Source organism: Uloborus diversus, chromosome 1, assembly GCF_026930045.1.
Source record: "Uloborus diversus isolate 005 chromosome 1, Udiv.v.3.1, whole genome shotgun sequence".
NCBI lineage: Eukaryota > Metazoa > Arthropoda > Arachnida > Araneae > Uloboridae > Uloborus > Uloborus diversus.
In genome coordinates, this window is record NC_072731.1 from 124434424 (window position 1) to 124459030 (window position 24607).

Here is a 24607-nt window from a genome sequence, read left to right on the forward strand (position 1 = left end):
ACAAAAGAAGAAAACTTCAAACGTAAATTAACATTTCTGATGTCAAAAATCAGAAAAATGAGTTGAGTGCAGAAATTGAATTTTGCAGAAGTCTTTTTAAATTAATTATGACTTAATTAAAAAAAATTACTTTAACTGTATTAAAATTAATATAACTCGTTTTATGCAGAAATATAAAAACGTTTCCTAATATTTTAGAAGCAATATAAATATAATGCTTCAAATAGAGATGAATAAATGAAACTTAACATTAAACATGGCACTTTTAATTACATTGAACATTTAAAAGATCTTTGTTGTAGAAATCTCCTTTTACTATTTTTCTCCTGACTTTTTATACATATTTTTAGTACTTCCTTATTCATAAATTTTTAGTTATATTTTTTAATTTACCCGACTGCATTTATTTCCATTCATTAATACTGCCTGATAATACAGCCCTTTGGATAGTTTAAATGTTCACCTTAAAAAAGGGAAACACGAATCTAATGCATTTTACATATGAGGCAGTGAGAAGCAAAGGGATGTAAGTGGCAAAATTAAAAATTTGAAGATAACCAGTACACATGGTAGGTGAACCTCTCCTCTGTCTTGGGCAAGGGATGGGACTAGTAGCCCTCATAGGGGTTGCTATACAGCATGATTTAGAAAAAAATTTCAAAGAAAGTCTACCCAGGATGTTATATTTAAACGTGTTTTACTCAAAACTTGAAAATGTCCACTTACATCCCTTTGCTTTTCACTGCTTCATGCAACCTAAACAGATAAGATTATGTATGTTGATTCAAGATGGGAAATATTCCTCACCACCACAAAGTGCTTGACTAGTTTCATCGCTATTATCTCCACAATGATTTACCCCATCACAGGTTAAATTTAAGGAGATACACAAATCGTTGAGGCATCGGAAGTTTTTACATCCCGCTCCTGAAATTTAAGAAAAAAACTATTGATTAATAAACAGTTATTATGCATAAATGGTGATAAAAAACCAACTTGAAGTATAAATGTTAAAATTCAAGCAACTCTTGTCCGGACAAACGAGTAAAATATGTTTTACTAGCTTTTATCCGCGGCTTCGCTCACGTTGATGTAGTTTTTTTTTAATCGATTCAAGTTAATGGTCAACACTGGGAGAGGTCATATAGTTACCAAAAAATGGTTTCTCCCCAGTTTCGCCGACATTTAAAATGGCCTCTCCCCTTTAATATATCAAAAGATATGATGAAAACTGAAAATCAAAGGGGAGGAGAAGGTAAATGAAATGTTGGCAAAACTGGGAAGACACCTAAAAAATCACACAACATAAATCAGGAAAACGTTCAGGAGTTGTCAAGAAGTTAGTTTGAGTAATTCTCAAAAATTCCAATTCGAGTGAGGTCAACAATTCTTAAATAAACTCAACCATTTCCCTTATAATCCTCATCCCCGTCAAATGGTGTCCAGCACTACACCTGTTATCTAAATTATTGTGTAGCTTCTTACCAGAGAAATTGTCCCAAAATAGGGTCAACAGTCATTACAAATCCAGATTCTAATAATGTCCCTTTAGAGTGACAACATCAAACCTTTAAAATCCCCCACGTGTAGGAAATCAACTGTTTCTTAACAAAGTAAACAGTCCTGATTAAAATACCAAAAAAGTTCAGAGTAAAAATACCATTAAAATCAGAGTAAGAACAAGAGTTTCTTTTTTTTTTTTTAAGTTCCCATTTAAATGAGGACAATAGTACAAAAACCTTCTCATTTCAGAAAGAGAAACATTCCCTAAAGTCTCTATTAGAATGGTAATAGCATTTTCAAATAACATCTCCCTCTGAAGATCTCCTTCATGATTAATTCCAAAAATCTTCATTAGTACAGGTCCGATAGCATAAAAAACTAATTAAATGAAAACAAAAAGAAAGAAAAAAGGAAAGAAAAAAAGAAAGAAAAAAGAAAGAACAATACTCTCTTGTCGCTATTACAGTAGGGATATTAATTCCACAAAATCCTAATCAGCACCATTACTCCTTAAAAACACAAAAAAAAATTTAAAGTTTCATTAAAATTTTTAAAAATTCGCCAATGCGCTAAAGTAGTCGCCTGGTGAGTCTGGAGATATGAAATCGACTTTGTGGATTAGTTTACATTTTAATAGCAGTTTTAATGTTATTTGGGCGTGTTGTTTTCATTAATTTGGTGGATTAATTTTAACTACAATACCCTACACATAGTATTTAAATATATTTTTACCAAAATTAGCTTGGCGAAGTTTTCACGTTTTAATGCAAATTTTGTAATGGCTGTAGCGCCAAGATTTTTGAACACTCGTCCTGACCGCTTTATCATAACTCTGCCGATCAAATAAGTTTTAAAAATGTCATTTTGTTTTTGTTTTTTTTTTTTTGCAATTAAATTCATTTTCTTCAACGAATGCAATCTAATTCATTATCTATTTTTGCAATTAAAAGCAGCCCAGCGTAAAAATGTAAAATAATCCAAACCTATTATTTATTGGGAAAAGGACCACAGTGAAATACATTCGCCAGAGACTTGCCAAAACTGCGTAAAATGTTTGCTTAATCTACATTCATAAAAGATATGAATTTTAATTCCGAACAGAAGATGCTACAAAGAAAATGTTTTGCGTATTTGGCCTTTCCTGGTAAAAAATCAATATTTTTTCGACGGTAACGGGGGGTAGGGAGCAGAGTTTATTTAATAACTTTATTTAGTTACCAGATTGTTGTGCATAGCAAAAATTGCGGGCGTTGCCTGGGTGTGTAATAATTGTGAGAAACAATATAGTTACCATTATTCGTTTTCTTCTGTAACTGAAATAACTCAAAACACACCGGTTTGACGTCATTAATAATCATTCTAAAATTGTCTCTATATTGCGATTAAAGTACGAACTTTTAAAAAATGTAGCCATCCGTAATCCCGTACTGAGATTCAAAATGTTACGAAAATTGCGGTAATCGTGTTGGGATACCTTGGATAAGTCTCCCCCTCTACTTTGTAAGACTGTGCGTTACTAATTTTATCGAAGAGATAGTGTCACCAGATACTGAGATACTAATGGTGACCATGAAATGATGCTATCGAAATGTTTCCAAAATAAATCAGTAAAGTTTGGCAATTGTGTTTGAAACTGTGTGGAAACTTGTGCTGTTTATGGATTTGATTAATTTAGTTGGTGGATCATTTTACATGTTAACAAATGATATAAAGAAAGAAACATTAAAGAAATGGCGATATTTTGGTTACATGGGGAAAACCGAGAAACAGTATTCACGTTTTAGCTTCAAAAACAGTGACGATTGAAAAAATTGCCACATGCCTTAGCTATTGAAATGATTCTGCAAAAAAAGTTTGGAGATATTCCTGCTGGTCGATCAAGCGCCCAGTCAACACAAATAATTTTTTTTTAAAAAACATTAATTGCCTCAAAGTTGCGTAAAACTGGAAAATAATCAGCCAAATCCATGCAAAAAATTTTACCTTAAAATTTAACTTGAGAAAAGCCTTGAACAGTCAGACGAAAAGCAAAAATAGTCAACAATACAAAAATTGTCGCTATTAACAGGGAGTTGAGATGATACCTTAAATACTATATTGTGTTAAGGAAAGCCTTCGATAATGGAACTAAAAAGCTCATAACTCGTTTTTTATTCTACTGAGAAGTTTGGAACAGGGTCCATCTTCAGCAGAAAAAACGGAGCTTTCGATGGACATATAATGTTAATAATAGCAAGTATTTTTTCATCCTCATATTAGAGAATTTATACGAAAATTGGGTTTTATCGCCCCTAGGGAGATTTTGCCCCCCATAATGGGGTAAAAGCTACCCTATGTGTTATTCTGATGCATAAACTATATTATTGTAAAGTTTCATCAAAATCCATTCAGTAATTTTTGCGTGAAAGAGTAACAAACATCCACACATACATACAAACTTCCGCATATATATCAGTAGTAAGATATTTGCTAAATGGTAAGAAATATTCAATGAAAAGGACTTCAAAGAATATATACTAAAAAGATTTCAAGAAATATTTTTACACAGTAAAACCTCTCCTAACGGACACCCCTCCTATGCGGACAATTCTTAATTCCCTGATTCTGAGGCAAATAACATTATTAACCACCTGTCTTGTGGACACTCCTCTATTGCGAACAAAAAAATTGTCCCATTAGTATCCGCATTAGAGAGGTATCACTGTACAATCTCTTTATAGTAAATAAAATTAAGGTTTCTAAGAAATTCCGGAAGGAAGTCTGTGGTGGATGTGCATCCAGGAGACTCCATAGCACCTACAGCCTTGAAATTTTGTACAAAATTGCTTTGAGCAACGGGAGTGAGCACCTGCGGTTTTGTTTTTCAAAATTCGAATTAGTTTTCTGGTAATTAATATTTTAAGCTCAAAAATAGCGTGAATTGCCTGTTATTGCCTATTAAAGGAGTGAAAAATTACTTGCACATGTTAATATTATATATTGTTAGAAAGGGTAGAATTTTCTGCGTTCTACGCAATTTATTTCAATGCTCTAACTTAAATACAGCGGGAGTTATTTGCGTTTTTAGCTCGAACTTTGTTAAGCTCAGCTAAAATTTAGGCACTACTTTCTTCATTAAATCTATAAGTAAAAAGCGAAGGAAATGTCTCACAGTTTTCTTTTTTGACTCTACTGGAAAGAGTGGATTTTTTTACTCCAGATCTAACTCGACCTGTGGTTGAAAAACTAAGATTCTATCTCCAAAGGAAAAAAATTACAAGCCGTTAAAAATCAAGTTCGAATAATCTCACATCCATTAAAAATATTGATGTTTTTATTACTTTACGAGTATTTAGCCTTACAATTTGCATATTTCTTCTTTCTTATTCATAAACTTTAAGGGTTTCAATTTTAACGGAAAATCTTAGGCGGAACTCAATTCAAGCATCAAGATAAAGAGCAAAATACATTACTAGAGACCAGGAATATAAAAGCGACTTTTCAAATGCACAAAACTAGTTTTCCAATGCTCAGGAGCCCCTTAGCCTTTACGGCTCTGCAAGTTCGTACAAGTTATTTTGAAGCCCGGGGAAGGGGTGCTCTTGGTTCCAGAGGGAGCTCATAATGCGTTTTCAATCTGTTTCTTTCTAATTGGCGATTTAAATCTTTGTGAATCAAATAAGATTGCAAAGCAATCTTCGGGGGTTGGTGAGCGTTAGCAAACAGAGGGCAGAGCCCCCTAGTGTTTAAAAAAAATCTTTTATCAGTTGAAACATCAAAAATAGAAAAAAACTGACGCAGCCTCCTTTCCTAATAAAACTTTCATTAGTTAAAAGGATGTGAAATCAGTGCAAATGACGTTGAAACATTGTAGAGTAATCCATCATTATATCATATCTCCAGGGAATTGTTCTTTTGGATACATGGAGTTTTTCTATAGTTTCCCAAAAAATTAAAAGTTTAAAAAAAAAATAGTTTTACATAATGCAGTCGAATATTTGTCAGGAACTTTTACTCGTCTATGAGCCAAAACAAATTGAGAAACACAGTTCTAAACAATATGACAATGGGTTTTTTCACAAAAAAAAAAAAAAAAAAAATATATATATATATATATATATATATATATATATATATATATTGTAGCGGATTCGGTGCGACTTCCGCTTTCTTGAAATGAAGACACAGTTCTTGATAAAAACACAGGAAATTTATTTACACTATGTACAGGAAAGATCGTCAACATCTGCTAAATTATTCATCAGCAATAAAGCAATTATCACACAACACCGTAAACTCAACGTTTACACACGTATTTACTTCCAAATACGAAAACAACACAGCGAAATGCCTCGCTATAAACAGAGCAAAAATGCACTCAGTTCGAAAATCTCAATCGAAACTAACTGTTTATCCATCGCTAACGGCTTAAATACACCGAAAAGAATTTTCTCAAATATTCCACACGCTTCTCGAAATGCGTTGACCGTTATCAATGAAAAGAAAGAGAATAGGGGTCGTATACTTTAGCCGAATGAAAAAGGGGTTGTATATTCATTACGGGAAACTATTTACAGGTTACGTTCCTACAATAATTACTATTTACAGAATTTGTAACATTGCCCCCTTCCTAAGGACTGCACGTCCCGGGCAGTACAATCCTCAGAAAGGGTGCCAAACTTCTATCACAAGTTTACAAATATACACATTAATTAATAACTAACAGATACAGAAAACACAATAATAACAAGAAATATTACTAAACATTAAAAGCAAAAATTATCTACAACTTTTATGTTATCAACCATGGTTGTTTACGTAATACTCATGAACTATGGCCATAGTATGGGGCTAACCGATCATAATGTACAACCCTAGGTTTTGCATTAGGTGATTTTTGGATCCTCACTACGACGTCATTTAGTCGGTTAACGACTTTGTAGGGTCCATCCCAATGCGACTGCAATTTGGGTGAAAGACCTTTCCGTCGGATGGGATTCCATAACCAAACCTTGTCGCCTTCGTTGAATTCATGTCCAGTAGACCTTGTGTCGTATCGGATCTTCATCTTCTCCGCCGCGATGTTGATTCGCTCTCGTGCGAAGTTATGAACGTCTTCCAACCGGGCCTGGAGATCCTGGATGTACTCCTCAGGCGATGAAGGCGCATCCGGAGGACGACCGAAGACGAGATCACAAGGTAGCCGAAGCTCTCGTCCGAAGAGCATCTGAGATGGGGCATATCCGGTAGTCTCGTGGACAGCACTGCGGTAGGCCAGCAGGAACAAAGGCAGCTTCTTGTCCCAATCCTGTTGATTTCTGGAGACCATAAGTGAGAGATTGTTCAGGATTGTGCGGTTAAATCTCTCCACCATGCCGTCCGATTGTGGGTGTAGTGGTGTTGTCCTAGTTTTCTCAATTCCGAGAATTTGACATAGGCCCTTAAACACAGCAGAGATGAAATTCCTCCCTTGATCGGAATGAATCTGCAAAGGTGTTCCATATCTCGAGATCCAATGTTGGACTAGAGTCTCTGCTACGGTGGTAGCCTCTTGATCTGGAATGGGATATGCTTCCGGCCATTTGGTGAAGTAGTCGATGGAAACAAGAATGTATTTGTTCCCATCAGCAGTTCTTGGTAGAGGACCCAGGATGTCGATCCCAATTCGTTCGAAAGGAGCTCCAACGTTGTACAGATGTAGCTTCCCTCTGCTTCTCTTCTTCGGTCCTTTACGAGCAGCACAGGCGTCACAAGAATGGCACCACTTCTCCACGTCATCCTTCGCCTTGCTCCAGAAGAAGCGCTCCCGAACTTTATTGAGAGTTTTCAAGACACCAAAATGTCCTCCAGTCGCACTACTATGTATTTCTTTCAGAACATCTGAAATCCTGGATCGAGGAAGTAGTAACTGCCACCTAGATGTCTTGCCGTCGTCAGATTCCCATTTCCGGTGTAGCACGCCGTTCCGCAAATGGAGTGAGTTCCATAAAGCCCAGTATCTTTTTGTTGCAGGACTGAAGATGGAAACGTCCTGCCAGCTAGGGCGTCCACTGTCACTTTCCATGAACTCTAAAATTGGTTTTATGTCGGGGTCTTCGAGTTGATCTTTTCGAACTTGGTCATCACTCCATGGATCAGGTTCTGATGATGTTGGAGTCACTGTCACCTGATAGGCGGTAGGGCTAGTCGTTCCATACTGTTTCTCGATTCGGGAACAATAGTGGCAGTTCTCAGGACAGGGTCTCCTTGATAAAGCGTCAGCATTACCGTGAGATAACCCTTTTCGATGCTTGATCTCCATGTCATATTCCTGGAGCCGCTGTATCCATCTGGCTATCTGGCCTTCTGGATTCTTGAAGTTCAAAAGCCAAGTTAACGAGGCATGATCTGTCCGAAGCAGAAATTTTCGGCCGTAGAGGTAATGATGGAAGTGTTCTACAGCTTTCACTATGGCCAGTAACTCCTTTCTGGTGACGCAGTAATTTCGCTCCGACTTTGATAAGCATTTGCTCCAGTAAGCGACGACATGTTCATTTCCGTCAATTTCTTGGGATAAAACAGCTCCAATTCCCTCGTTGCTCGCATCAGTGTCCAGGATGAAGGATTTTTCAGGCTGAGGATAGGCGAGGATAGGCGTTGATGTTAAAGCCTCCTTCAGTCGTAGAAATGCATCTTCGCATTCTTTGGACCATTCAAACTTTTGCTTGCTCTCCGTCAGCTTATGCAAAGGTCGTGCAATGTTGGAAAAACCCTTCACAAACTTCCTGTAGTACGTGCAGAGTCCCAGGAAACTTCGCAACTGATGGATGTTTTCGGGACGACTCCAACTCCTGACCGCAGATACCTTCTCTGGATCGGTTTGCACACCTTCAGAAGAGATGATGTGACCAAGGTAGTTCACTTCCCGGCGGAACAAATTACATTTGGACGGGCTTAACTTCAGATTGGCTTCCTTAAGCTTTTGCAGCACCTTCCTAAGATTTGCCAGATGTTCTTCGAAGCTGCGTCCCACGATGATGATATCGTCTAAGTAGACCAGACAGGATTCGTAGGAAAGTCCTCTTAACACTGTCTCCATAAGACGCTCGAACGTAGCTGGTGCATTGCAGAGGCCGAAGGGCATCACTTTAAACTGCCATAAGCCTTGTCCAGTTGTAAACGCTGTCTTCTCTCGGTCATCAGGGTGTATCTCAACCTGCCAGTAGCCGCTCTTCAAGTCCAGAGTAGAAAACCACTTGTGTCCAGAAAGAGTGTCCAAGGTGTCGTCTATCCGTGGAAGAGGGTAACTGTCTTTCTTGGTGATTTCATTTAGCCGCCGGTAATCGACACAAAATCTAGTGGAGCCATCTTTCTTTCGGACCAAGACGATGGGAGAGGCCCAAGGACTGGACGAAGGTTCGATGACATCATTCTCCTGCATCTCTTTCAGGAGGGTCTCAACCTCTTCCTTCTTGGCGAACGGTAGTCGTCTTGGATGCTGTTTAATAGGGGAGTGTTCTCCAGTGTAGATCCTATGCTGCGTTAAATTCGTACGGCCAACATCCTCCGATGTAGATGAAAACAGATGCTTGAAATCGTCCACCAGTTGTTCCGCAGCAGCTCTTTGATCTTTCGACAATGGCGCACTCCCAATTAACTTCGATTTCAAGGACTCAGAAGACACAGTCTCGGGGGAATTGATTCTTCTAATGATGCAGTTTACTGGAGTACAAGTTGCCAACACTTCACCTTTCCGGATATTCCTTGGCCTTTCATTCACGTTGACGACTCGCACAGGAATTACATCTTTTGAAAGGTCCACAAGCGTAGATGCTACCAGCACTCCTTTTGGGTTATTGCTTAAGTTGGGGGATTCAATGAGTCCAAATCGAAAACTACTGCTTTCTTCAAGGGAGCCAGGTATTAATGATTCTGACCTTGAGGGAATCGATAAATCTGTTTGGGCTATTATTTGATGAGCGGATTTTACATCACTTTCTGCGGGAAAGACTGTTATGTCTTCTCTCGTCGAGTGCAGCTCGTTAGTCTTGAAGTCGAGGTTGAAGTCATACTTCTTTAAAAAGTCCAATCCGAGAATGAAGGGGTCTGTGATAGCAGCAACGAATGCCGTATGATGGTAAGTGGCATTTCCAAACACAATTTCTAAGTTTACTTTACCTTCAATCTCGATCTTGTCACCTGTCGCAGTTTGGAGGGTAACACAGGGCGGCGTCCATAGAATGTTGAGTCCAAATTGACGAGCCACATCTGTTCTAATGATTGTAACATTGGCTCCAGTGTCAATAATCAGTTCGCAGGGAAACCCGTTCACGTATGCGTAGACAAACAGTCCATTACTGCCGCCACTCGTCGATGAAATCTGGAAAACTTTAAGATGGGGCTCATTCCAATTTGGCGACCTCCGCCCCGCGAGATTGCCATGACTTAGTTTTCCTGGACCTGGGAGGGAGAGGTGCTCTTCCCTCTGGTTTCTTGGCGAGCTTCACAGTTTCTTCGTAAGTGACCCTCGCCGCCACATTTCCAGCACTTAAGTGATTGTCCATTTTGGTACTTGGGAGCCGAAGTCCTTTTGAGGATTCCTGCAATTTCTTTTATTTGCTTTTCCAGTTCAGCAAAGCGTGACGAAACCGGATCAGACTCGTCAGTTTTCACGCCGCGGACTGAATGGCGATCTCTGCGGGTTGCTTGCTGGGCGGCCTCCAACTTCATCGCATACACAACAGCAGAACTCAGGTCTTTGACATCCGCCATCCGTAGAGCTTTCTGGATTTCCGGATCTCGAACCCCGTCGATGTAGTAGTTGAGTGCCAGGTTGTCTCGAACATCCGCAGGACAGTCGCAAAAAGCAAGATGAGACAGTCTCTCGACGTCCGCCGCTAGCTCTTGCAGGGTTTCCCCGGTTTTCTGGAAACGGGACTTCAACTGGAGTCGGCTGAAATCTTTCTGGCACTTCTCACCGAAGCGAAGCTCCAACGCAGATGTGAGGGCGGCGAAATCCAGGCGCTGGCTGTCCGGAAGGGTCTGAAGAATGTCCGCTGCGTCACCTCTCAGGGATGCTGCAAGATGGCAGGCCTTGGTAGCAGAGTCCCATCCGTTCGCTTCCGCCACTATCATGAACTGAGTTTTGTAAACCTGCCACGAAGTTTTCCCATCAAATGTGGCAAGTTTAATAGACGGTCGAGCAACCGATGTGGGAGCGCCAAACTGTACAGAGCTGCTTTCCGCGGTCGCCAATCTCCTTTCCAGGTCTTTAAAGATGTCTTCTTTAAGTTGATGAAATTTTCTATCTTCTTCTTCCAGTTTATTTTCTACAGCATTGCATCGGCCTTCAACGGAACTTAATTTTTCTTCAAACTTCTCTTCGATTTTATTTTCCACTGCGATGAATCGGCCTTCAACTGCCTCAAACTTTTCTTCAATAGCATCAACTCGATGCTCTATCTCATTAAATTTATTTTCCATCACAGTCTTTACCGAAGTAAGATCGTTTTTAATTTCCTCTTGGTTAGAAACTAGGTCATTTTTCAGCACCGTTAAATCACTTTTCAATTGGTTTTGATTAGCCGCCATATCATTTTTTAATTGTTCTTGATTAGCTGCCATATCATTTTTTAATTGTTCTTGATTAGCTGCCATATCATTTTTTAATTGTTCTTGATTAGCTGCCATATCATTTTTTAATTGTTCTTGATTAGCCGCCAAACTTTCGGTCAAGTCACTTTTCACAGCATTGATTGCATCAAGCAGTTGTTTTAATTGTTCATCCATTGCGCGAGTAATCACCATAAAAATAAAGTCCAAATTTAAAAAGTCTTTATGAAAAAATGTCCAAAGTCACACTTACTGCAAGAAAGTCCTGAAGTAGCCCCACGTTGGGCGCCAAATTGTAGCGGATTCGGTGCGACTTCCGCTTTCTTGAAATGAAGACACAGTTCTTGATAAAAACACAGGAAATTTATTTACACTATGTACAGGAAAGATCGTCAACATCTGCTAAATTATTCATCAGCAATAAAGCAATTATCACACAACACCGTAAACTCAACGTTTACACACGTATTTACTTCCAAATACGAAAACAACACAGCGAAATGCCTCGCTATAAACAGAGCAAAAATGCACTCAGTTCGAAAATCTCAATCGAAACTAACTGTTTATCCATCGCTAACGGCTTAAATACACCGAAAAGAATTTTCTCAAATATTCCACACGCTTCTCGAAATGCGTTGACCGTTATCAATGAAAAGAAAGAGAATAGGGGTCGTATACTTTAGCCGAATGAAAAAGGGGTTGTATATTCATTACGGGAAACTATTTACAGGTTACGTTCCTACAATAATTACTATTTACAGAATTTGTAACAATATATATATATATATATATATATATATATATATAAGAAAAATGCCTAAAAAATAATTCATTCCCCCCTCCCCCCCCCCAAAAAAAAAAGTTCACAAAAATAGAAACCTGGATTCACCCTTGTTATTTCATGTTTAAATGAAGCTTCGGTTACAACATGATAGAAGTAAAGAAAGTTTGGAATAGCAAATGCATGAAATGACAGCTAGTTTTTGATGTAAACACAAAAATGTGGATGAAAGTGACACTAGGGTAGTTATGCATCAACTATGCATGTTAAGGACACCAGATAATTTATCTCACATCCATTTTATAACATAGAATATTTTAATGAAAATTAAATAAAGTTCTAGTTCAACATCAACACTCTCAAAATGCCATTTTTGGCAGTTATGTCTTTTTTTTTGGGGGGGGGGGGGTTCTGAATTCCATTAGCTCCCAGAAACTATCGTCCTGCAAACTGCATGAAGAGAGAGATAATATTTTAGAGAGAAATAGCCTCATTACCTGGCTTCTTGACAGCAGTAATAATGAGTTTGAATCCGTTCCCAGCATGGCTGCGGTTATCAGTGATGTACTTGAGCGTCACATAGTTGCTTTTCGTGAGAATGGTCCCTACGTCAGTGCGAGTACTCCGGCATGAGAGGTCGAACTACAATAATAAATCAGATATTACATGATTTTACATACTTATATCACTTTTTTAAACATCTTTTGAACATGTCATTTACAAACATACCTCTGCATTGTTACAAATTCATGGGTCTAAAGCACTAAAATTATTTAATACTTCATGAGGAATAAATCAATTTTTGAAAAGAGATAAAAGCTTCTTGTCATTCAGATCTGTCAAAGATAAAAAATCCTGCTCACACTAGATTGAAAATCATGTCATGGTGCCTGCTTTCTCTAAACGACTACCTTAGGTACATTTACCCTGCCCTTTAATAGCCTTTTAGAATTGCTGCACTAACAGCACAGAGTGTGGTGGCTGACTTCTCCGGATAAAAGACGGAATTATCTAAAAGGGCTTTCCAGAAAAGGATTGACTGACCAAGAGATCGCAAAATAAAATGTTGAGAAATGGTCAATTTGAAAGAATGTTGGTAGCAAAAATTGGACTAGAATAGCAATTGGATGTCACAGGGCTTCCTGCAAATGTGTGTCAGGTCAAAGAGGTTTTCGTCCATTGAAATTAACATTTAGTCAACCATAAGAAAAATAAATGTCGAGTTACAAGGGTATTCGAGTTACCGAAGTCTTAGTGTATTAATATGTGCGTCATGTAATTTCAACTTATTTGTATAGGTATTTCTAAACTATTTTTTAAAAAACTCTTTTGACTTCCAAATTGTTTAAAGCAGAAAATTTCGAAGATACTGTTTAGGAATTTCAAAAACCTTCTTAAAGATTAAACGATTAAAACAATTTTACAATCAAATACAATACACAACGTTATAACAAGGTTAATTTAATGATAACAGCCTTAACACAAAGTGAGAAGTTCATAATCAAAATCAGGCATGGAAGTGTGAGTTCTAATAGGCGTGTTCTTTTCTGCGTAAATATTTTTTGATTTTAAAAGAATATTGTTTAAATTTTAACTTTTGTACTACTAATTTTCTTTTTAACATTAATTTTAAATCATTATTATTGTTTCTTTATATATGACTTGTAAAAATAAAATAAATTAAACAAGTGCTGAGAGGGAGCAACATATCTGTTCACACTTTGAAATAAATATGCAATTTTATAATATTGTCATTTAGCCGTCTGACTGCGGAACTGATACACAATCTTGCAATCTGCTAGGATGCAAGTTAAATATTTCAGAACTAGAAAATTTAGGAGTGCAACTCTAGGTAAAACAATCAAAAACATTCTGCAGATGTGGGCGTAGTTATGTATATCTATATTCCACATCAAACATTACGGATCATAGAAATTGATAATAAAAAAGAAGATAAAAATAAAAAAAAGAACCAATAACTTGATTAAATTCTTGATACAGAAAAAGGGGAATGATATTAATTCCTTTTCGTTATTGATAACCCAAAAGCTATGGTGTCTGAATTTGATGTTTTATTCTTACTGTACACGGAATTAGTTTTTCTCATAGCATCCATATAATGCTTTCCTTGTGCTACACAGTGGTGTAGTCGAGGAGATATTTAGAGACAGTGGTTCCCTGCCGTTAAATGTTTCTTATATTTCAATTAGTTTTTGTATCTATAAGAGGTCTTTAACCTTTTTTTTTATATCTAGGAGTCAGTGTTGGATCTAGGAGGAGCAAACCGAAGCCCTTGCACCAGGTAGCAGTTTCTGGGAGCAGGGAAGAGGGAGGGAGTAAATTCATGCTATTTCTGAGGAGTATTTTCTTCTTTTTTTGAAACTCAATAGATAAACTTGAAGGAATAGGCTAGCAGTTTCAAGACATGCCTCAGTTCAGAAAAATGAAAGATCAAGCACTGCTAGGAGTGCCACTAGTACACCACAATTACCCTGCTTACTGCCTGTTATAAATAATCATTACAACGTAAGTATGGCTTAAAGAATAAAGCTTTTATTTACTGAAAACCAAGCTAGATAAATTAACTAAGCTTTCTTTAAACATAAAATGACAAAAGAACAAAAGCTATTGTTGCCAATTAATTTAGTTAAAATCAGTATTGCCAAATAGCGTAAACAAGTATTATATTACATTCACCCCCTCCTAATTAATTTTTACAGTCTATAACAAGATTGTAGCTCTCAGCCTGTTACATAGTCAGCCAGATAGGATGGTTGGCGCCTTTCTCTGGTAGAGCGAAAGACAACTTCATCATTCATTGATTCTGCGAAACTGTGGCGTGGCGTTCCTTTATGATATTCTGGAGAGCTGAGCGATAATGAAGATTTTTCCAATGTAGTATGTTGGGTCGCCTCTTCTGGTAGATCATCAGTCGGTTTGATATTCTGACGGGGTGGGGAAAGATGATTCGACTCATCGTCGCAAGTAGAGTCCTCATCACCTCTTGGAGCTAAGTGTCTTAAAGAAACAGTGGTTTCACGTCCGTCAGGATATTTTACATGAGCGTACTCAGGATTTGCTTCAATAAGCTGGACTTCTTGCACAACTGGCTCATACTTGTTGGCTCTTGCATGGTTTTTCAAAAGAACAGGACCAGGGCGGGAGAGCCAAGTAGGCAAAGACCGACCGTTGAATGATCTTCTGGCATGAATGAAAAGACGTTCGTGAGGTGTTGAGTTGGTGGCAGTGCACAGCAGAGAGCGAATTGAATGTAGTGCTTGCTGCAATACCTCCTCCCAACGTTCTATTGCAATATTTTTTGATTTAACAGCAAGTTGTATGGTTTTCCAAATTATACCATTGTACCTTTCAACTTGACCATTACCTTGAGGGTTGTATGCCGTAGTACGGCTTGTAGCAATACCAAGCGAGGTCAAGAAGCTTTTCAGTTCACTGGACATAAATGATGACCCTCTATCCGTATATATATAGGCAGGCATTCCGAAAACCGAGAAAAGGTTCTGGAGATGTGAAATAACTGTGGCAGCAGATACATCCGAACATGGAAACGCAAAAGGAAACCTAGTGAACTCATCCACAACCGTAAGGAGGAAACGGTTCCTTGATACAGCTGGTAAAGGTCCTTTGAAATCAATATTTAACCTTTCAAAAGGAGAAGTTGCTTTTATCAACTTGCCTTCGTCCCTGCAAAAACGAGGCTTTACTTCATTACAACATTTGCATGAGTTTATAACTCTTTTGATGTCTTCTAGAGAAAAAGGTAAGTTCTTTGCTCGCACCCAATGGTACATTCTCGTAATGCCAGGATGGCATAAAGAGTCAAGCAACATATTCAAATCTACTTGAGGGACAGAGGCACCACTTACTCGCGAAAGAGCGTCGGCTGTTGCATTTTTGTTACCAGGTCGATAGATGATGTCATATTTAAAACATCCCAGTTCCATTCTCCAACGCATAATCTTTTCATTTTTTATCTTACTATTATGATGCTGATCAAAAATAAAAGCAACTGATTTCTGATCAGTAAAAATCTCGAAGTGTCTGCCGATCAGGTAATGTCGCCATGTTCTCAAAGACTCTACAATAGCATATGCCTCCTTTTCAATGATGGCACGCTTTCTTTCTGATGGGCTGAGGGTTCTGGAGAAGAATGCAATAGGTCGATTTGCTTGACTAAGTGTAGCCGAGATTGCGAATTCAGAGGCATCTGTTTCAACTCTGAACGGAATTTTATCCTCGATTGCAGCTAGTGATGCATTGGTTATATCAGATTTTAGAGAGTTGAAAGCTGTCACAGCTTCCTTGGATAAAGGAAAAGGTCCATTGCTCAAGAGAGGGCGTATTTTTTCTGAGAAGCTGGCGATCCAGCGAGAGTAATGTGCGAACATCCCTAGAGCTCGCTGTAAAGAGGCCGTGTCTTTGGGCACAGGCATATCCATTAAGGGAGCCAATCTATCACGATCAGGTTTAATCTCCTTATTGCAAATGGTATAACCCAGTAACTTGATACATTTCACGGAGTATTGGGACTTTTCTTCATTTAGGGTTAAGTTGTACTTCTTTACTGCAGCTAAAAATCTCTGTAGGTTGTTATCATGTTCAGTTTGAGTTTTACCACAGACCGTTACATCATCTAAATAGGGGTAAACACCCTCTAGTTTTTCATTTGCGATAATCATATCAATTGTCCTCTGAAAACTGGCTACACCATTAGTGACCCCAAAAGGGACACGCAAGAATTGATAGAGTTTCCCACTCGCTTCGAAGGCAGTATACTGCTTCTCAGAGTCCTTGATTGGTACCTGATGGTAGGCGCTCCTCAGATCTATTGTGCTGAAGATTTCATATTTAGAGATTTCGGAAATTAATTCTTCAATCCTTGGAAGAGGGTAAGCGTCCAGAAGGGTAAACTTATTTATGGTTTGTGAGTAGTCTATTACCATGCGATTCTTATGAGTGTCTCCTTTGACAACAAATGCTTGGGCTCGCCAAGGGGAGTTGCTGGGTTCTATAACGCCTTCGCTCATGAGCTTAATTATTTCAGAAGCAATGAACTGCTTGTCTTCATTGGTTTGCCTCCTGGGCTTAGTAGCGATAGGTTTACAGTCGGGTGTAAGGTTTGAAAACAACGAAACAGGTGGGACTAAGGCTACAGCCAGGGAGCATATACGTAAAGGAGGTCTCTCTCCTCTAAAATCAATCTCTACCGACGAATGATCACTTAATACGTTGTGACCTATTAAAAAGTCTACACACAAGTTTCGCATGACTAATGCCTCCACATTGTTGTATTTATGACCTTGCATTTTGACTGAAACAGTACAACAGCCAGAAACTTCCGTGGTCAACGATGAATTCGCCATCGTTATCTTTCCATAGTAAGGGTTCACTTCTGCGCGGCATCTCTGAACATGCAACACATTGATAAAATTTAAAGAGCTCCCAGTATCTATGAGTGCATTTAGCTTCACTCCATTAATTTCCACTTGAGTGACCGATTTTTGAAGGCAATGGGGGAAGACAGAAGCAGAAGCGAGGAGGTAGGATGAAGCACTGGATTGTGGTGATTTGCCTTGTTGAAATGGGGACTTACATGATCTCTGGAAATGTCCTTTTTTTCCACAATTTCGACATATCGAATCCTTTGCTGGGCAAGCACTCCGAGGGTGATAGTCATTCCCACAGAAATAACACCTCTTTGAGCGATTTGGGGTAACTGCTGCAAGCTGATGAGCATCGTCATCTTTCGAGCTCTCCGTGGTTGCCCCAGTTGTACAAGGGTTTTGTAAGAGGTAAGAAGCTGAGTGATGCTCAGCCAGCTCCAGGGCTCTGGCTTGATCAAACGCATTCTCTAGGGTGACAATGGAGTTCTCCAGCAGTCTTTCGCGAATGCGCGAGTTCTTGAGGCCACGAATGAAGGCATCTCTGACATACTCGCTTTTGTTCTGTTCTGCATTGACAGCTTTGAAACTACAGTCCTTGCTAAGTTGCTTGAGTGCTTGAAGGTATTCCTGTACTGACTCACCACTCTGCTGAGCTCTTGATGCCAGGCAGTGTCTCGCAAAAATTTCATTGCGCTTTGTTATGTACAAAGCATCTAAGACTGCTATGGCATCTGTATACTTTGTGCAATCATTGATATACATATAAACTGTTGCAGAAACATAATTGCATAATAGGGAAAGCTTGTTACCGTCTTGGATGTCCTTAATTTGCGAAATGAAGTTAGAAAAGGTTTGGCACCAATGCTTCCACTTTGCCTCTGCGCCAACGCTTGTGGGATCCACGTCAAACCTTTCCGGTTTTAGTAATTGCTCCATTTAGTTGCTTGCTCAAATGTTAACAGTAAATAAAATTGTTATAAATAATCATTACAACGTAAGTATGGCTTAAAGAATAAAGCTTTTATTTACTGAAAACCAAGCTAGATAAATTAACTAAGCTTTCTTTAAACATAAAATGACAAAAGAACAAAAGCTATTGTTGCCAATTAATTTAGTTAAAATCAGTATTGCCAAATAGCGTAAACAAGTATTATATTACACTGCCTTATTTGCAATCCAGAAAATACTGAATTAGTTGGCTTTTATATCCTTAAATTACATGTCATTGTCCATCCCATACAAGAAACAGCAGTTGTTGAAACAGTATTTAATTTGATGAAATGCAGTAAACTAGAGACGTACCGAGTACTCGGTAACTACTCGGTACTCGGCCAATTTGCCGAGTACTCGGTACTCGGCCAAATTCTGATCAGATACTCGGCCAATACCGAGTAGTTGCAAAAAATTGAATATTGTCCAAGACAGATACTAAAATTTATTAAAAAAAAGAGCAAGCATTATATTCTGCAATCATTTACAACTAAAATTTATAAGTCAAATTTAAATTTTGAGAATAATGAAGTTTGTAATGCTTCAATGGAATAAATCTTTATTTTAATGTCCCCAAAGTTAATAAGACTTATTACGCAAAAAATGTAAGTATAGAAAATATGGAATCTTTATATTCAAAATGGATTTTTGCTACAAACAAAAATTAGTTATAAAAAATGTAAAAATACCTTTGCTTAAAAAATAAAACAACCTTAAAAGTACAGTGCAGGAACTCTGCAGACATGTGTTTTGGCATTACAAGGAATTCCTTTTTCAATGCACAAAATGGGGGCTCGTAGATTTAAAGGCATCCGACAAAAGTCTTATTTTTTTGTTGAATGTCTTTACATTCTTTTGCTCACATGTTATGCACTGAAAAAGACGTTCCTTGTAACGGGGGGGGGGGGGGGGGGCAGAAACACGTGGGTTTGGAGTGTTCCTGTACATTTGTTTTATCTGCTTTTAAAAATTATTTATGTTTGGCAGATTAGAACTATAATTGATTGGTATACAGTGAAACCCCTCCTAACGGACACCCCTCTTATGCGGACAATTTTTAATTCCCCAGTTCCAATGCAAATTACATTATTAAACCCCTGTCCTGTGGACACCTCTATATTGCAGAAAATTTTTGTCCTGTTAGTGTCCGCATTAGAGGGATTTTACTGTAATTTGTTTTAATTCCAACTTGATTAATCATACCTTTTATTTATTTATTTTTAATTAAAAAAATTTTTTTTTGTAAAATTTTTGACACAAACAAAACTGTACATATATAATGCGTAATTAAATTTCAGCAGGAATTTAGTTTAAAAGACTATTATATGGACAAGGAGGTTTATACTACTATTCCAATAAGTTCAAAATTCATCACATGTGTGTCGGTGGTACTTCTTAAAAAAAAATTGGTACTTGGAACTCGGCCGAGTAGTGAAAGGCCGAGTACTCGGTAACTCGGTACTCGGCCGAGTAATAAAAGGCCGAGTACTCGGTACTCGGCCAAAGTGCTACTCGGTACGTCTCTATAGTAAACGATATACAGTAAAACCCCTCCTAATGGACACCCCTCAAAGGCGGACGCCTCTCTTATGCGGGCAGTTTTTAATTCCACAAATTCCAAGGCAAATAACATTATTAAACCCATGTCCTGCAGACACTCCTGTATTTCGGACAAAAAAATTTGCCCCGTTAGTGTCCACATTAAAGGGATTTTATTGTATTAACATTAGTTAATAGTTTGCACTAATAAAACATCATATACAAAAGACTCAACATTGTTTCAATTACATTAGTTGGCTTTTATATTCTTAAATTACATGGCATTGTCTATCCAATACAAGAAACGCCAGTTGTTGAAACAGTGTATTTAATTTGATGAAATGCAGTAGTTGATATTTTAAAGTTAGTTAAAAGGTATAGTTTGCACTAATGAAACATCATATACAAAACATTCAACATTGTTTCAATTACAGTAAATAACTAAACAACCCAGCACGGAGCAAGAAATGAAGAGAGCACTCACTTCGTACTTCCCATACTCATGTGCCCCGTCAAAGATGTAGAGATGATCGTTGCAGTCGAGGGCAAGATGGTCGAAGCGCAGCATGAAAGCTTGCAGGATGGAGTCGGTCTGGAAAGTAACGACGCATCTCATGTCGTCTTCATTCTCAGAGGTGACAACTGCGCCGTCCACTTTCTTATACATTGCCTGGTCATTCTCATGCAGACACAGTGTTGACGTGTGGTCTGAAAAAGCAATCATTTCCCTCAAGAAATTTAAAATGTGATACAATATAAAATTATTTTTTATTTATGATTTATAAAAAACTTTCATGATTTTTTAATCTATTAATCCTTTGAGGTTACGGGCAGGGTCGGATTTGGAAGTGTGGAGGCCCCGGGGCAACAAAGGAGTGGAAGCTCCTAATCAGGGTTCGAAAAGATCATCATATTTTCGAAAATATCCGATACTTTGATATATATCCGAATATTTTGATATATACAGTTTGACTCTCTGTTTAACGATTCTCTATTTAACGACTCTCTATTTAACGACGGCTTTTCACGGCCCCAGATGGCACACTGTAGTGTTAAAAGCATTCTATTTAAGGACGTTTTCTACTTAAGGACGATTTTTTGTGGTCCCTTGAAAATCGTTAAACAGAGAGCCAACTGCATGTATGTATCCGATATTTTCGATCAGCACTTTAATAGTAAATACATCCAGAAAGTTACTGATGCTTAATTTTTTTATATTATTATTATTACAATTTATAGGGAAGAAAAAAAAACGTAAAATTTGCTGACTCGTGAAAATTAGGATATTTTGTAAAAACTTGGTTGTGGAGGCCCCTCAGCAGTGCTAGATTTGCCTTAAAGCTAAACACGCTGTACAGCTCGGAGTTTCCGCTTTGTTAGGTATTCACTTATTCATTTGCATTAAGATTTTTGTCTGAAAACATGGATGGCTAATGAGAGTATTTGTGAAAGAAAAACTCTAAGCATTACAGAAAAATTTAAATGTTTATTGTTGTCGTCAAGAATGGCATTGCTTTTTAATCAGGGCCGGATCTAGTAGTTTTGTTGCCCCAGGCGATGTTGACAAATGCCGCCCCCTGGTCTTAGTATTTTTTTTTTCTTAAATCATCGAGCATACTCTCTCTTATTGCTGCAATTTGAAAAAAAAAACTTCAGAACAAATTTGAGTGTTTCATCTTTTTTCGCCTTCTCGCATTTGCCATCTTGAAATTTACTGCCTTAAGGAATGGTACAGGTCGCCTACCCTAGGAGCCAGGCCTGTTTTCAATTTTGACATATGAATTGTACTTAATATTAAAAGTGCACCTGATTGGTATCTTAGTCCCTTGCATCCTTCTAGACAGCAAATCCCAAGACGACAAAGACTCGGAGAACAATGGGAAAGGCTTGAATTTAAATAAGAACATAAAGGATTGATCTTTAAGAGCTTGTTGTTTTAAAGGGTAAGAAAATAAGAAATGCTAACCTGATGAACTTCTAATGATAAAAACAATTTACATGTGTACCAGTTAATGAGAAAAATGCAAATATTCCTAATTTTTCAATGAATGTTGGATACATGTTGAAACTTTATGTCATATTTTTTCTATGAATAAATTTCGTCTGACAATTTTGTAAATTTAAAGATGGTATTGCAATATTGCTTTTTTTTTTTTTTAAATTAAAAAGTGATGCCCGATGACTGCTTTTCAATAGATGTAGGCACATATCCATACTTGTGTTTCATCATTTGCTAAAATTTTGAGTTTTATTTGATAAATTGAGAACCCCTACCAAAAATTTGTTTATCAATAAATGAAAAACATTTGGAGTAAGACATTACGACACAAGTATACAAGAAAGTTGTATTAACAATAAAAATTTTGGGGGGCTATAAGAAATCCTTTTAAAGGAAGGGGGGGGGGGATACATCCTTCGTCTATTGCTTAGCCCTGGAAGCTCAAAACATTTATTTGATTGAAAAAGTACCCCCAAAACATTCTTTACGCACAATTTTTTTGCCATATATACAGAGTAATATTGATTCCTAATATTTTTTTCTCTGATCCATGTATAGTTTTCACCGTATTATATATACTTTTTTTTATGGTTCAACTTGGGGGTTCAAAAATGCACACCAAAACCCTGATATTATTTCGTCATCTGTAGTATATGATAACAATAATATTAGACATAAAAAATAGTTTAAAATCTCTTTGAAGTAATCTGAGAAACATGACTGCTTCTTGATATGTAACCTTGTTTTCCTGTGCAGTTGCATAATGTGATTTTACTATTTAGTTGCCAATAAACATTTTGGAAGTTTGTACCTTTCCAGGATAAAAAAATGTATATTTTGCTTGAAGTGATTTTATTTTTTGCATGCCTTAGGGAGAATAATAAATATAGATCATCAAGGAAATAAATTTAAAGTAATAAGTTTCTCTGAGTGTTTAGAAAGTTTTGACCCCCATAATATAAAAGTAGTCAAAAAAATTTTGCATGTTGTGCAGTATTTCTTTTTTTTTTTTTTTTTTTCCACTCTCAAAAAAGGTTCAGTAGAATTCAGATTTCAAAGAGAAGCGAGGTAGAATATTTACAATTCTTTTTCGCAATGTAATATAACTTTCTTTGTAATTTGAAACACCAGATCTAATCTGAAAGTACTGGGCAAAGATCAAATCGCAGGGATCACTTACAGTACTTATTGGTATCTGCTAAGACGACATTTCTGCAGAGAAGCAGACTAAGAAGTAAGCACTGCAACCAGACATGAGACCAGTGATCCCTTTGCGTGCTCGCCATTTTAAGCTACCACGGCGCAGCATAGCTCGGCGATGCGGCAGGATACAAAACAGAAATTCCTTGCTTGCATGATGCTATCAGCATGCTGAAATGTTAATTTCATGCTGAGGGGAACCATCGTCTCAACATGGTTCAAAAACATCCATCTAAACTACCGGTGCGAGTTATCTTCACGGAAAAATAACATGACATTTGACAGGACACGCCCACAGTTATAAAGTGTTGTAGGTTGCAGTTAGCTCAAAAACAAAGCAGTTTACTTTTTTTTTCTACTTTATAAAAAAATTATATTGTATTTCATTCAATTTATTTAATACCGATAGTCGCTAGTAAATTAATATTTCTTTTCGATTCGGAACAAGAATTTTTTGAGAGATTTGTCTTGAGGCTAATGTTTCTTGATTGGACGAGTGTATGACGTCACTCAGGGGTCCTGTAGCTTAAGTTTATTCATTTTGGATCAGACTTTTCACTGTTGCACCGGGGTTACCGCAGCAAAGTTTCGGATTTCGCCAAATTTGCCGAAAATAATATTTTATTTAATAAACAACTCACGTGCCGCTAATAATTGCTCACAGTGAACAATCACCAAACTCACCAGAAAAGACAACCACTCAAACACGCGCTCCGATCCAAAATGGCTATTAAGCTGATGCGTCTATATAGGGGCCTTTCTGCAGCAGACCGAGCAGCGATTAGTGAAAATGCGGACGCCTCAGCACATTGGAATATATGCATATTTTATAATATTAGTAGGGCCAGTAATTTTTGGAGGTTAAAGCTCCAAAAACGCAATTTTAAGCAATTTTCGACGTCACTGAGTATTTGGGGGGCTTCACCTGAAAATTTTGCGAAATTGAAGATCTGGAAACGAAATTTCAGGTGTTCCATTAATCTGATGTTAGTGAGAAATTGTTAATAAAATTATCTGAAATGGTTTTGTTTCTTCTCTTTGTGTTATGTATGATTTTCGACACCCTATTAACTATTAACTACAAATATCTATACACCCTACCAGGGGTCCGCCCTAAATATTAGTCTATAAAAAGGGTCCGCTGGTTATAAAATTTGGAAAGCCCTGGTATAGAGCAAATAATGAGAAAAACTCCGTGTGTTAATATACAGTAGAAGACCATTTATAACGCACACCTTGGGACCAAAGCTTTTGCGTTATACAGGTTTTTGCGTTATATAGATGATTTCACAAATTTTGAAGCTAATATTCAGCATATATCTATATTTTAGCACTTCAGAATGAGTTTTGTCTGCAATGTGTATTAAAGCACTAATATCACAATTAGCCATTCACAAATAAATATGTTTCACAATCAAAAGAAAGTGAATTATCCTGCACTTCTGCTAGCTTCATGGTTTGCATAACAGCTGCATTTGTAAGAGCCATTTTGTATATTCTGTTTACTTTGAGTACTAATTTTCATTTAAAAGCTTTGAATTCAGATGGAAAGATGAAAAACTGTCTCAGAATTCAATTTGCCTAACAATTTTTATGTTTGCAAAGAAAAACAGAGGGATT

The 24607-nt window shown here is 37.4% G+C and overlaps 1 protein-coding gene across 1 annotated transcript; it reads right to left on the bottom strand.

The window, feature by feature from the left end:
• Nucleotides 1-784: 784 nt before the first annotated feature.
• Nucleotides 785-23254, bottom strand: LOC129234748 (uncharacterized). Its single transcript, XM_054868741.1, has 4 exons — nt 22968-23254; nt 20273-20496; nt 12352-12496; nt 785-927 (listed from the first exon to the last, which is right to left on the bottom strand). The coding sequence occupies exons 1-4, from the start codon at nt 23071-23073 to the stop codon at nt 785-787; spliced, it is 618 nt and encodes a 205-aa protein (XP_054724716.1). The 5' UTR covers nt 23074-23254.
• Nucleotides 23255-24607: the final 1353 nt, after the last annotated feature.